The sequence below is a fragment of the Ornithorhynchus anatinus genome, chromosome 2 (genome assembly GCF_004115215.2).
Source record: "Ornithorhynchus anatinus isolate Pmale09 chromosome 2, mOrnAna1.pri.v4, whole genome shotgun sequence".
Taxonomy (NCBI): Eukaryota; Metazoa; Chordata; class Mammalia; order Monotremata; family Ornithorhynchidae; genus Ornithorhynchus; species Ornithorhynchus anatinus.
Genome location: NC_041729.1, coordinates 48,303,319 through 48,318,477, shown reverse-complemented (window position 1 = coordinate 48,318,477; position 15,159 = coordinate 48,303,319). Strand labels below are relative to the sequence as shown.

Here is a 15,159-nt window from a genome sequence, read left to right as displayed (position 1 = left end):
CCAAAGAAGTGTGTATTTGTGAGGAAAAGGTTTGGGCTAGACCAGTGTATGCAGGACTGAGGGTCATTGCAACAATTATTATTCATTGTGGTTGGATACTGTAGTGTTGTGCTTCCTGTTGTCATACAACACCCAACTTCACCAAAAGATGTAGCTAATGGGCACAGGTGCAGAGCCTTGGATAAGGCTTTGGGGGCCATCTTCCCTGTTCCTTCTTAATCACGTACTGTTTCGTGTGACTGCACAAATATTTTTCTTATGCCCAGATTTTCCTGTCCAAAAATGAAGAGAGTCAGCGCTGCCTACGTGCTTAAAAAACACCAGGAATTCATTCTTGCTCTAGGAATTATGGGGCTTCTCATTTCTAAACTCTGGCCCACCTTCCAGTGTCAGGGGAATCTGTGCATATATATGCCCACTATGTAAAGATGCATGTGATTAGAGCTGGCGTGTGTTTATGTTAAGTATAGATGTAAACCCTTTGATGTTGACGTAATGTGTTGGAAAGGCTGGTCCCAAAATTTAAGACCATGAATTCAAAGCAGTAAAATTGCAGTTGGTAGAGCTCGCCTGGGAAATGAAAGTGGTGGAGTCTTATTACCCAAACGACAATGCGAACGGCCTCTTTATTTCATGCTGATGGTACTGTGAGATTGGTAGGTGAAAAGTAAGACGGACTTAGAGCCCTGAGGTACATGTTCTGTCTAAACCATGGGGATTTCAGCTAGGGTGCTTTGAAGAGATGGAGTCAGATTATTATTAAAATCCTCAAGCTTCCTCCCCTTTTAATGAACTTCTCCAAGTTTGGGGGGACTTGGATTGGCAACATATTTTCTGTGTGTGTGTTTGAGCGTGCACGTGTGCCTGTGTAAATGCGTGATTTCTCTTTTTTGACATTTAGCAATGGGCCAGCCTGGTCCTGCCATTCAAATGTATTTGTTCAGCTTTTTTCGACGTCATTTTGCTACTCATTCACCGACTGGCGGACATGATAATAGTAGCAATAATGAGGGGGATGTATTAAGTGCATACCAAGTACTAAGTACTGGGTTAAATCCTAGGGTTGTTACAGAATAGGGATTGGGTCTGAAATGATTATCTGTACCAGTGGAGCTTCATAGTCTGTGGTAGGGAGAACAGGTATTTTATGCCCATTTCCTATTTGAGAAAACTGAAACACAGAGAGGTTAAGGTTACTTGCCCACAGTATCACACAGTAGATGTGTCTCCTGAGTCCCAGCCCTCTGCCCTTTCCACTTGACCACGCTGCTTTCCCGAGATGGAGGGCTTTGTTTTATTTCTAACCTGAGTTATTTTTCTTTGATTTGATTGTGCTTCACTCTTCGAACAACTGCCGTATCCCCCCCATAGCAAAATCGGACAGTTGTGCACTGGGTTGGGTTTTTTACCCCTTTTTTTTAAAGGGACAGAGCACCGTGGTGTTGACTTTCAGATCTGTAGGGAATGTAAACTCAGGACTGCGTGCGTCACACCTTCCTTGTGTCACAGAGTGAGCTGCTTCTCTCTTCCTGTTGCTTTTGCCAACTGCAGACATTTAACGTCAGGTCCCCCTGGAGAATGCTGGAAAAAAACCCACGAATCTTGCAAATTCCTGTTTTAAAGAGGAGGCATATCCTATTTACTTAGGAAGAGCAGTGACCTTTCATTTATATTTACATTTATGTATTCAAGTCTTTCTTTTTCATCGGTACAAACGAAAGGTTTCCTGAGCCCATTCGGTTTGGGAAACTGGCTAAGATATGATCTGTGATCATCTTTCCATTTCAGGCTGATCTCCCCCTCTTGTTTTCGTTGACCATGCTACTGTAAGATAGGTTCTGGTAGCAAACTAGCCGGTAACCTGTGAGGTAGCGGGCGGATGCTATGATATTTTCAACCTGCCATTGGATCGGCCCAGGACTGAGAGCCCATTTTGGGGATCCAGAACACTGCGACCTAAAGCTGCCACGGCAAGGTGCAAGCAGAAAAAAAATTAGGCCAGTCCTACCATAGAGTGGGCCCGTGGACAGTGAAGAATTTGTCAATCAGCCCTAAGTCTGGACATTTAAGGTGGCCTCCAGCTGGTCATTGCCATCTCTTCCAAGAGGCCTTCCCTGACTAAGCCCTCGTTTCCTTTTATTCTACTCCCTTCCGCATCACCATGACTTGCTTCCTTCATTCATCTCCCCTCCCAAACTCAAAAGCACCTATGTACATAGCTGTAATTTATTTATATTAATGTCTGTCTCCTGCTCTAGACTGTAAGTGCTTTGTGGGCAGAGAATGTATCTGTTTATTGTTATATTGTTCTCTCCCAAGTGTTTCGTACAGTGCTCTGCACCCGCTAAGAGCACAGTAAGTCTGATTGACTCATTGCCATCACACCCAGTGTCCCTGTGACATGGTTAATTGAGGGAAGAGCCTGAGTGACTTTGTAACTGGTACCAGAGGATTTTTAGGAAATCAAGCAGCCATGTAAATAAAGGGATATTTGTCCAATCAATGGTTATTCTAAGACCACCAGCGAAGGTGGGAAGGGAGTTTCGTGGAGATGGGGTGGAGGGAAGGAGAGGCAATACAGATGAGACAAGTAGCTTGAGCGATGGGGTGGGAATCTGAAGAAATCGGCTTTGGGACCCGAGATCTCCAGAACTAAAGTAGCCCAGGTACCCAGCTCTCCATGTGAACACGTCCGTATTTGTGATTTCCCAACAGGAAAGGCCAGCAACAACGTGCAGTGGGATGAGGACTCGGTGGAATATTTGACCACCAACCCCGTCCGGATCGCATTTGTCTTGGTGGTCCACGGCCGGGCCTCCCGACAGCTCCAGCGCATGTTTAAGGCGATTTATCACAAAGACCATTTTTACTATATCCACGTTGACAAGGTAATAGACCACCCATTATAACCTGCCTGTCTCACCACTTGTCCATTCATCTGTCTCTGACACCTTCATCATCACTTATCTTTTCGTCTCCTTATGGATTCCAGAGTAGGGTGTTGCCTTTTTCCCATTCTGAGAATTTGGCTTGGAATATATGACCCAATCAGAACTTGTAATTTTTTTTTAAGTAAGTTTGCATCTTTCCTTCCTCCCATAATGAATCGATATTTATTGGGCTCTTACAGTGGGTAGAGCTCTGTATTAAGCATTTGGGAGAACACAGTACAACAGAGTTAGCCGACACGTTCCCTACCCACAAGGAGTTTACAGTCCAGAAGATTGTTTCTTTCCCTGTTTCCCTTGGGCTGGTGTGTTTTGTAGCGGTGGCTTATCAATCACTTTCCTCTGATGCTGGTTGAAAGGAACAGTGAATTCAGTCAGCTCTCTCCCTCTTACCTAACCTCCCTCCTGTCCCACTACAACCCAGCTTGCACACTCTGTTACTATAACACTATCCTACTCACGGTGCCTCGGTTTCATTTCCCTCGCTTATCAACCCCTCGCTCACCCTCCCCCCCCTTGCCTGGAATTCCCTCTCCCTTCACATCCGTCAGACTACCACCCTCCCCATCCTCAACGCCCAACTAAAATAAATTCTCCTCCAGAAGGTCTACCCTGGCCAACCTTTCATTCCCCCATCCTATTCCCCCAACTTATAAACGTTGGTATCTGTTAAGCGCTTACTATGTGCCGAGCACTGTTCAAAGCGCCGGGGGAGACACAGGGGAATCAGGTTGTCCCACGTGGGGCTCACGGTCTTAATCCCCATTTTACAGATGAGGGACCGGAGGCACCGAGAAGTTAAGTGACTTGCCCGAAGTCATACAGCTGACAAGTGGCCGAGCCGGGATTCGAACCCGTGACCTCTGACTCCAAAGCCCGTGCTCTTTCCACTGAGCCACGCTGCTTACGTCACGTATACACTAAAGTCCACACCTCCTAAGCACTTGGCTTTTCATCCCATCCCCATAGCCCTTAGGTAATATTGTTATACTCTGCTGCTTCCCCTACCTACCAAGCAGTGGTATTTACTGAGTGCTTACTGTATGTAGAGTACTGTACTAAACGCTTGGGAGAGTACAACGGACACATTCCCTTTCCACAAGGAACTTACCCGTAATTCGTTTTCATGTCTGCCTCCCACCCGTTAGACTGTAAGCTCCTTGAGACCAGGGATCGTGCGTAACAGCTTTATTGAATTCTCCCAAGCACTGAGGACAGTGTTCTGCAATTAGTAAGTGCTCAAAAAATTTTAGTCATTGGTGGATCTGTAGTTAAGTGGAAGAATTGAAGCCAAGAGGTTCCTTGAGTGGGGCCTAGTGGAAAGAACACAGGCCTGGGAGTCAGAAGGTCATGGGTTTTAATCCCACTTGTCTGCTGTGTGACTTTGGGCAAGTCATTTAACTTCTCATTGCCTCAGTTCCCCCATCTGTAAAATGGGGTTTAAATCTGTGAGCCCCATAAGGGACAAGGGACGGTGTCCAACCTGATTTGCTTGTATCCATCCCAGCGCTTAGTACAGTGCCTGGCACAAAGCACTTAACAAATACCATTATTATTATTATAAATAAAATCAGCCTTCTCCTAGAGAGGAGAGGGGTGTATTCTTTTGCAGGCTTTTGGGAAAGCCTCAAACCCCAAATTCCCCAACAAGCATTTTCCTTCATTCATTCGATCGTATTTATTGAGTGCTTATTGTGTGCACAGCACTGTACTAAGCTCTTGGGAGAGTACAAAACACATTTCTTGCCCACAAGGAGCTTAGAGTCTAGAGCTTCCCTGGGACCCTTTTTGTTTGATGAATTCCCAATTCCTGAGAGTCCCATTCTCCCTTCTCCCTGCCTCCCAACTATTTACAGTTTACCCCGAAGATGGTCTCAGGCCCAGTCTGACTGGTCAACGAAGGGGATTTTGGGAAGTCGGATGTGAGAGGAGGCGGCGGGGGGGGGGGGGGGGGGGGGGGGGGGGGGGGGGGGGGGGGGGGAGACAGACCTAGCAATGCGCGGCTTCGGATCCTGACATTTGCCCTTTCTCTTCCTCCCCAAGCGATCCAATTATTTATACCGGCAAGTCCTGCAGTTTGCTGGCCAGTACCCAAACGTACGGGTCACCTCATGGCGCATGGCCACCATCTGGGGAGGAGCCAGCCTCCTGACCACCTACCTCCAGAGCATGAGAGATTTAATGGAGATGACTGACTGGCCTTGGGATTTCTTCATCAACCTCAGCGCCGCCGACTACCCGATCAGGTTTGTCGACCGAACTCCCCCTCCAGGGACAGTGGGCCCCTGCCCTCTCTGACATCTCTGTCTTCTCTTCTTTTCTCTCTTCTTCTGTCTAATTAACTGCCCTCGGGGTGAGTACCCCATCCCATGCCGTAACAGAGGGAGGAGCAGTCGGTTAATCAATTTATTGAGCGCTTCCTGTGTACAGAGCACTTTACTAAGTGCTTGAGAGAATACGGTATAACAATAAATAGACACATTGCCTGACCGTCACCACTCTAGAGGGGGAGACAGACAATAATATAAATAAATAAATTACAGATATGGACAAAGGTGCTGTAAAGGGAGCAAGACGGGGTGACGCAGAGGAAGTAAGAGGAAAGGTGGACTTAGGGAAGGCCTCTTGGAGGAGGTGTGCCTTCAATAAGACTTTGAAGGGATGACAGGAGTGATTATGAACAGAGAGTGGGTTCCAAGCCAGAGGCCAACCGCGGAGGAGAGATTGGCAGTGAGATAGATAAGCTAGAGGTCCAGTGAGGAGGTTAGCATTAGGAGTAGTGAGTAAACTAGCTAGATCACCTTTGTAAGAGGGACTTGGGAGCATTCCACCATGAGATTCAGTGTGCTTCATCCATTAGAAATAAACCTTGCCTGTGAGGTGCCCGCCACTGCCCAGAGTTTTCTGCCAAACTCCCCTTACTGGGGAATTTAGAGTTGCAGAGCGTGATGCCGCTTCACCATGCGAAAGCTTGAAAAGTGGCTGCTGGAGACTTTTGGGGCAATGGAAACCAATCACTCCACTATTGGACCGTGGGGTCCGTTGCTGGATCATTGTAATTTCCTCTTCCTTGAGCATTTCTGGGATATGTAGCTGTGGAAATGCAGTCCACTGTCAGGATGTTCCCCGAACTACATGTCCCAGAGTCACCCCGGGCAGTGGAGCCTCCTTTCCTTCCATTCTCTTCCTCTGCCCTCTCACCGATCCCTGTCACCGTCCCCTGCCTAAACCCTGATGGGATTAAAGCTTCCACAAGCAGTCTTCAGACTTAGAGTTGGGGGAAGAATGGCATTACATGTCCTTTATGCAAACTGCTACAGCTCAAAGTAAAATTGAGAGGTCCAATTTAGCATAGTGGTTTTCATGCTTTCCATCCTGTCTGTAATCCTGATCCTGCACCAAAGACTCTTTGTTTACTTGAGGCATTTGGCCATAATAATGGTGATGGTGGTATCTGTTAAGCGCTTACTATGTGCCAAGCACTGTACTAAGCGCTGAGGTGGGTACAAGCAAATCGAGTTGGACAGAGTCCCTGTCCCTCGTGGGGCTCACGGTCTCAACCCCCATTTTACAGAACTGAGGCACAGAGAAGTGAAAGTGACTTGCCCAAGGTCACACACAAGACAAGTGGTGGAGCTGAGATTAGAACCCATGGCCTTCTGACTCCCAGATCTGTGCTCTATCCACTGCACAACTTCCTGCTTCTCCTAATCTCAGGGAGACAGACTTCTGCTGTGTCAACTGTAGCGCATAGAGCACGGGCCTGGGAGTCAAAAGATAATGGGTTCTAATCCCAGCTCCACCACTTGTCTGCTGGGTGACCTTGGGCAAGTCACTTCAATTCTCTGGGCTCCAGTTGCCTCATCTGTAAAATGGGGATTGAGACTGTGAGCCCCACGTGGCACAGGGACTGGGTCCAACCCAGTTTTCTTGTATCCACCAACTACCTGGCACATAGGAAGTGCTTAACCAATACCATCATAATTATTCTTTCTTCATTTTCATATTTATTGTCAGGTTGGACCTGAGGTCATAAGCTCCACTCTTCTAACAGCGACAGTAATAATAATTGTAGGATTTGTTAAACACTTACTCTGTGCCAAGCACCGTGTTAAGTGCTGGGGTAGATGCAAGATCATCAGTTCCCACATGAGGCTCACAGGTTAAGTAGGAGGTAGAACAGGTATTGAATCCCCATTTGCAGTTGTGGAAATCGAGGCACAGAGAATAAAGTGACTTGCCCGGGCACACAGCAGGCAAGTAGAAGAGCAGGAATTAGAATCAGGGTCCGTTGGGTCCCAGATCAGTGCTTTGTAATAATAATATTTATGGTATTTGTTAAGTACTTTCTATGAGGCCAGACACTGTATGAAATTGGATAGGGACTGTCTCTCTCTGTTGCCAAATTGTACTTTCCAAGCACTTAGTACCGTGCTCTGCACACAGTAAGCGCTCAATAAATATGATTGAATGAATGAATGAATAGACCATGCTGGTTCTAAAGAGGATTGTCTTTTTAAAATCATACAGCCAGAGACTTTGTTGGTTGGTTTCCTTTTTGTTGGGTTGAGTTTGAATCCTCTCCAAAAGAGGCTGACTGTGGACAGAATGTCTCTCCATTTCTGTTGGTGCCCGAGAGTTGAGAGGAGAAGTAGGATTTGGGGAGTCCCTCTCTGATTATTGACTGGGAGCTGGGTGGCGGTGACATCACTGATTTTGAGAACCCTGTTCCGAGAACAGCAACAGATGATACCGGGGAGAGATTTTCAAAATGTGATCTGAAACTGGGATTAATTATAACATCAACATGTCTGCTTCAGCAGCTCTAAGCTTTTATGTCCTGAGGCTGCATCTTGATTGATTGAGTGATTGACTGTGCTATTCTATGTGCCGGACACTGAAACAGGTGCTGGGAAATTCAGAAAAAAAACAGTTCTGAGAAAGCCCGTGTCCCTCTAGGGGCTCAAAATCTAAGATGGGGGAGTGGACATGTAGATAAAGGAAAGCTTGTGAAGTCTGAGAGTTATTAAGAAACATACTAATCTTCCAGTGGGTCAGAACCTCAGTCATTTTCCTTAGTCTTCTGGATCATCCTTCAAAACTATCCCCTGTGGAATTCAACAGAAAGGGATCAGCGTGGAAGAGAAGGAAGCGGTGAAACCCAGTGGAAAAAGCACGGCCCTGGGAATCAGAAGACCTGGTTTCTAATTCTGGCTAAGCCGCTTTCTGCTCTTTGACCTTGGACAAGGCACTTAATTTCCCAATGCTTCGGTTTCCTCATTTGTAAAATGAGGGTTTAATACCTGCTCTCCCTCCTACTTAAACTGTGGAACAGGAACTGTATCCAACCTAATTAGCTTGTATCTACCCCAGTGCTTAGAAGAATGCTTAATTCATAGTAAGTGCTTACCATACACCATAATTATTATATTACCCAGGACAATTAACCAACAGTGGTGAGCTGGAAGAAAAGTCTTTTTACCTCTTAATCAAAATTTATTTATTGAGCTGCTTCTTAATCCAGGCTCTTGGGAATGGTCAAAGACGTGGCTCAGTAGAGAAGCAGCGTGGCTCAGTGGAAAGAGCACGGGCTCGGAAGTCCGAGGTCATGGGTTCGAATCCCCACCCTGCCACTTGTCAGCTGTGTGACCGTGGGCAGGTCACTTAACTTCTCTGTGCCTCAGTTACCTCATCTGTAAAATGGGGATTAACTGTGAGCCTCACGTGGGACAACCTGATGACCCTGTATCTACCCCAGCGCTTAGAACGGTGCTCTGCACATAGTAAGCGCTTAACAAATACCAACATTATTGTTACATTATGCTTGAAATTTGCCTTTAATCAATCATTCAGTCAGTGTGGTATTAATCAAGCAGTTATGGTGTGCGGAGTATTGTAGAAGTGCTTGAGAGAGTAAAATAGAGTGCGTAGCCACGGTCCTGGCACCCAAGGAGCTTAAACTCTGGAACTCAAAACCTAAGGGAGTTTAAGAGTCCAAATTCTAAGGATTAAGAGCAAAGCACGACTCTTGCCAGCGTCCTTCGAAGAGAAGGGTTTTCTACAAAAACATTCAGGCCATGTTTACCCTCTCCTCAAGATGATCCTCCTCAGCATCGAACAGAAACTCTTCACCCCCGGCTTTAAAGCACTCAATAACCTTGCCCCCTCCTACCTCACCTCACTATTTTCCTACTTCAACCCAGCCCACACACTCTGCTCCTCTAATACTAACCTTTTCAGTGAACCGCATCTCCTCTCTGTCACCTACAACCTCTCACCTACTTCATGCCTCCGGCCTGGAAAAGCCGTCCCTCTTCATCTCCGACAGTTACTCTCCCCTTTCTTAAAGCCTTATAGGAGGCACATCTCCACATCGTGGCCTTCCGTGACCACGACCTCCTTTCCTCTTCTCCCACTCCCTGCGACGTCACTCTGATTTTCTGCCTTTATGCATCCCCCTTTCCATCCCCACAGCACTTATGTATCTGCAATTCATTTTTTTATGAATTTGTCTGACTCCCCCTCTAGACTGAAAGCTTGCTGTTGGGTGGATTGTGTCTGTTTATTGTTATATTGTACTCTCCCAAGCACTTAGTACAGTGCTCTGCACAAAATAAATGCTTAAATACTGACTGATTGGACTGCAAGCACCTGCCCACCCTTGTAATTCAGGGAACGGTAGTGTGTCTCCAATTTTCCAGGTTACGAAGTTTGGCTTCACCATTGGTTTCATTGCACTCTCAGGCTAGTAGGCCCAAAAAATATCTCCCCAGACTAAACTGCATCGTTTGCCCCAAACGTTTTTAATCAGAGCTAGAGAGAGTGAAGGCAAGTGGGAAGCTGGCCCACCACCTTAGATATCAGGTTATTCTCTGGCAGATCAGTTACTCTCCGTGGTATGGACCAGAGTTTAGGGATCTAGACCCAACTACAGATGGAGGAAGAACAAAACAAGGAAACTTTGTTACCTCCATCGTGGCAATTGAGATTTAACTGTCTCCCTTCTTACCTCCTCCCCTATAGTCAAAGGTAGATCCGGAAACCTTCGAAGATGAACTCGGTCAGTATTTCTGTGTTTTTGCATCTTCATTTTTTTCTGGGAGCCCCCTTGCTGAAGAGCCGTGCCCGGGGCTTCCCCAGTGTTTGCATAAAGGAAGCTGATGCAATCAAAAGAGTCCCCTGCAAAGGGCTGCCGGATTGTCTATCTCCTGAGCCTGTTTAGAGGAAATGTGCCCAGAATTAAACTGTTTATAGGGAAGTACAAGGCAGGTCCTGAACCGTTCCAATCTCAGTGTCTTTGAGTTCAGCTGTCAGGAAACTTCCCAGAAAAGCAGATCTATGGCTACAAAGATGCTGGCAAAAGCAAATCAAATAATTGATGCCATTTATCGAGTGCCTCACTGGGCAGAGCACTGTATTAATCATTTGGGAGAGAGTAATAGCCAAGGAGCTTGTGATCTAATGGGCAGCGTATCCCCATGCCCCGTTCTCTTTTTCTCTGCCCCGGCCATTCCCAACACCATCTAGGCATTACCCGATTTCCCTTTCCTTCTCATCTGGCTTCATTTGTGCCTGCGTCTCAGGCCACAGAGCCACATTCGGAGCCCCGGAACCCAAGACAGGGATGGGATCCTTAGATACTCTACTCCAGAGATGCTTTCCAGCAGAAACCATTCTGCTAGGACTCTAAAGACCAGTCTGAGATGCGTTAGAAGCTCTCATCAGGCCCCACAGCCTTACCCACTCATGTGCTTCTGGAGTCAGCACCGCCAACCCGGTCCCTTGGTTTCTTACATCATTAGAGCTGTTAATGAGCCCAATCGGAGTTGGGGTTCGCTCCTCTCTGTCCTCTAGACAATAGAGGATGGGTGTCGAGATACTCCAGTTGTCCCCGCACCCCCACCCCTTGCTGTTCTCAAAATATCTTCTAAGGACTTGGCAGGTCTGCAGCTTCGCATTTCCCTTTTCCAATAGGAGACAAATTTAATGGTCTTTGCCTGGGTAGAGACAGCATTTTGTAGAAACACTTTCGTTTTGTCATTCCGTGACACTACTTAATAAACCTCCAGGTTTTCCCAAGTGTCTTGTAATCGACCATGCGGAAAACAAGGTGGTGGTGCTCCAACACCAGAAAAGAAGAATTCACTTTGTCTCTACATTGAGCCTGTGCCTCTCTGTCTCTCTTGCCTTACTGTTCAATATCACCCAAGATTTTGTTGAACACCAGGCTCCACGAACCTTCCCCACCTTTTATTTGGTCACATGGCAGTGGGATTCATACGGTTTCTGTGGGTACAAAAAGATGCATTTTGGGGGATTTATAGTTTACATCCAAGGCAGCTTTATATTAAGCTTTCACTTCCCCTCTTCCACCCTCCCCATCTGTGCCACCAAAACCTCTACTTCTCCCATCCCAGGAGTGATGAGCCAAGCTTGAGAGGTCCGTGTACTGATTTTTTTTTAAAGCTGAGGTTTCACTGACCAGTATCCCAAAACCCTAGATGGAGTTAAAGAGTCTGCTCTGGGGAGCAATCCCTAAAATAGAATGGTTCCTACACTGTCTTTATTCACCCCTCCGTTTCCCTCTATGATCTACTCACCAACCCTGAGCTGTTTTTAGCCTTCTTCCCAATCTGATTAGAAGTGGCAGAGTAGAGAATGTGTCTTCTCAGTCTGCAATCCGGTCCCTGGGAGGAGCAATGCTTGGGCTGGTTTCTGAGATTCCTCTCCCTATTTCTCTCTGTCTCTCTCTCATCCCCTGCAGCCAGCCCTGTCTTCCTTTCTCCCATCTGAATCCCTCCAAAAGAAAGCCAGCTCTTGGAGGGAAGCTGTCGTCTCCAGGAGTGGCCAATCTTTTATGCCAGTCCCCATTTCTGAACCCTGAATCACCCGATAATCCAGCTGGGCAGTGGCCAGGGAATTAGTGGGTTTTATTCCCAGGTAGGTCCTGACCAGTACTCTGTTCCCCAACTGGATTGTGTATGGTTCAAGGCTTGGGCTAGGACTTGGGGAAGATGGGGTTCTTTGTGACATCTTTGGCCTTCATCCAATTTTCATATTTCATGGCTCTCCCTCCTTTCATCTTTGAATCCAAAGATCCATGTGATCAGTGCTTTGCTCACAGTAAGAGCTCAGTAAATACAATACAATGAATGTAAGGTTTGGAGTCATTGGACAAGAGAGCCTAATGGCCCAAGAGCCAGACCAAGGCGACTTTCCGGGTCTTCTGTTTTTATCATTTCTTCCTGCCTGCATTATTTATCATGGCTGGGTAGCCATAGGTAGTTAGGGCCCAAATTCCCCACCAACCAGATGCACCAAGAGGCTTTCCCTCTTCACACTGAGTATTCAATGCCAGCTCTGGGCTGGGACAACCGGAGAGATAATGGGCCCCTCGGATGAGAAGAGAGGAGAGGAAAGAGGAAGAGCAGGAAGGACTCAGTCCAGAAAGAAGGCAGCTATGGGCATCCCCAATCGATCAGTCATATTTATTGAACACTTACTATGCGCAGAACATTGTACTAAGTGCTTAGGAGAATACAGTACAGTAGGATTACCAGACACCTTCCCACTCTCTTAATCTGGGTGCCTGGCATGAGAGTTTCCTAGTGATGGCTGAAAAGATCCAGAATGATGACTTTCGTGACCTGATAGCTCTTTTCAGCTTGTTCCCTCTCAATTTGCCTCCCTCACACCTCAAGTCCCTTACCCCTTTTAGACATGCACTAGAAATGGAAAGGTGGCCCCTGCGAATGTAGGTTTGGGCCTGACGGAAGAGGAAACTGAGGAACGGAAAAGTGGGAGTCTTATTCAAGACTCCCCGGGAGAATCTGTGGAAAATTAGGCCCTGGAATTCACCACTGTTACTTCCTAGATCGACAACTTACCACCAAGGCCTGCTTGCCTCTTTAGGAGAGCTAACCCACAGCTTCAGGTCTGGACCCTGGGCCTGGGCCAGCTCGTAGCATTATTTTGGTCACTTGGTAGCTCCCCACAGCGGAATTCCAGCCTTTTCCTGAACTGGGAGCAAAGAATTCTCATACCTGATAACCATGCCACAGAATCTGTTTCGAATGGACATCCATAGTAATGAAGTCACATTCTCCTCCAAGAAGCCTTCCCTGACTAAACCCTCCTTTCCTCTTCTCCCACTATTTTCTGCATCACCCTGATTTTCTCCCTTATTCATCCCCAACTCCCAGCCCCACAGCACTTATGTACATGTCTGTAATTTATTTACATATACATTAATTTCAGTCGACCCTAATAAGATGAAAGCTCACTGTGGCAGGGAGTGTATCTGTTATATTGTACTCGCCCAAACACTTAGAACAGCTCTGCACGCAGATCATACTTAGCACTTATGATCGACTGAATGACTGACATCCCTGAGCTGTTGTGCTGATTTTAAACCGAGTGCTGAAGGTGACATCTGTTGTGGATTATTTGCTCTTCTTGTCTTTAGCAGACAAAGCAGATAGCAGTCCAGTCCTCAGCTCTTTGAAATCATTAAAATGCTATACAGATTCTAGGGATATGACATAGTGGATAGAGCGTGGGCCTGGGTTCTAATTCCAGCTCTGCACTTGTCTGCTGTGTGACCCTGGGCAAGTCACTTCACTTCTCTGTGCCTCAGTTACCTCTTCTGTCAAATGGGGACAGAGACTGTGAGCCCCATGTGGGACAGGGACTGTGTCCAACCCGATTTGCTTGTATCCACCCCAGTGCTTAGTACAGTGCCTGACACGTAGTACGCGCTTAATGCCGTCATTATTATTAATCATGGTGACATATCGATAATAAATTACCCTTTTTAGGAAAGCCTGTTTTGGGGATGCCCAAAAGAAGTCTGTGAGTGTGCAGGGGAGGAAGGGAATGTCTTGAATCTGCTTTATGGTCGTGTATCAAATATGGTCAGTTTTCTACATCCCTCCTTGCATGTTTGGGGGGGGTAAAAAACTCGTCTGCCTTCTGGGCTCAATTCTTAATCTGGCAGGGAGATTAAGCAAACAAATAGAAACACAGCAAAGTGACCGTAAGAGTCTAAAATTGTTGTTTTTCCCCAGACTGTTCACAAGGGGGTGGAAAATGCACTACAATAATTATGCTGTTAACAGTTTTGTTTGCATCTGGGAGGAAATAAACATTTTTCCAGCACTGCAATTTTTCCAAACTGACAGGAGCTCATCCCTTCTGGAAATACAAAAGAGAGTGGCATTAGAAAGTGGTTCAGTGGTCCTTACACTCTGAATCTTTCCTGGAAAAGATGTCTGAGGCCACTGTAGACCCAGTAAATAATAAGATTTACTCCACGGACCGAAAAGTTTTTATCTTGAGCCATTTCCTCAGCTCTGGTCCCGAAGACCCAAACTGCCACACAGGATTGAGTCATTAGTATATCTTGGGCTCTAAAAACATGACACAGATCAGAAACTGTGAGACCGTCATCTTCTGCCATTCTACTTACCTCAAAGGGGGATGAGTTTCATCTCCAGTTGAATTTTGCTCATTTCCCTCCCCCAAACTTTCCCAGTCCTCTGCCCTCTCCAAGTAGAAAAAAAATGATTTTTTTGTGTGATTTCCCATCTAATGTCTCTCCCATTCTTGAAGCCAACAAACTAAGAACAACATGTTTGGGCAATTTTCTAATTATAGAGAAAGCCTCCTTTCTTTTGTTTTTCTGTTTTTTAGCCACGGCTCCTTTGACCTCATTTGATCTCAAAGAGACTTTGATTTTGAAGAAGCAGAGGGTTGAGGAAACAAAGGAATCAGAGATTCTGTGATACTCAAGTGGAGGTCTGGCGAGCCATATGTGAATAATCCGGTTGCTGCTCAAAATTAAGCTGGAGATTATGTAGCGTGACAAGAAAATATCAGAACCCTAGACCACTAAAAAGCTTACAGCTTAGCCCTAAAAAGCTAAACTCCAGTCTAAGAGGTTTATTGGACTATAAGGTGTGTTCTTTGAAGAGAGCTGCTAGGGCAGTAAACCAAAAATATCAGTCAATCAATCAGTGGAATTTATGGAGTGCTTACTATGTTCAGAAGACTGTACTGAAATATGGTAGATTTTTATATATAATAGCTTTTTTATGGAAGGTCAGTTGGTGTTTTGCTAAATGTCTGAGTGGAGCTAGATTAGGATGAATGGAGAGAGCAACTCAGTAGCAGACAGAGTGAAAAACTGAGAGCCAGAGTTCTCGTCCCAGCT

At 46.2% G+C, this 15,159-nt stretch overlaps 1 protein-coding gene across 3 annotated transcripts in view; it reads left to right on the top strand.

Moving 5' to 3' along the window:
• The window catches only part of XYLT1 (xylosyltransferase 1), a 140,422-nt gene that overhangs the window by 47,433 nt on the left and 77,830 nt on the right, over positions 1–15,159 (top strand). For all 3 annotated transcript variants that reach the window (XM_039911110.1, XM_039911109.1, XM_039911108.1), the window contains exons 3-4: positions 2,716–2,888; positions 4,992–5,194. In XM_039911110.1, the coding sequence (XP_039767044.1) occupies positions 2,716–2,888; positions 4,992–5,194 (376 nt within the window). The remainder of the gene's footprint in view (positions 1–2,715; positions 2,889–4,991; positions 5,195–15,159) is intronic.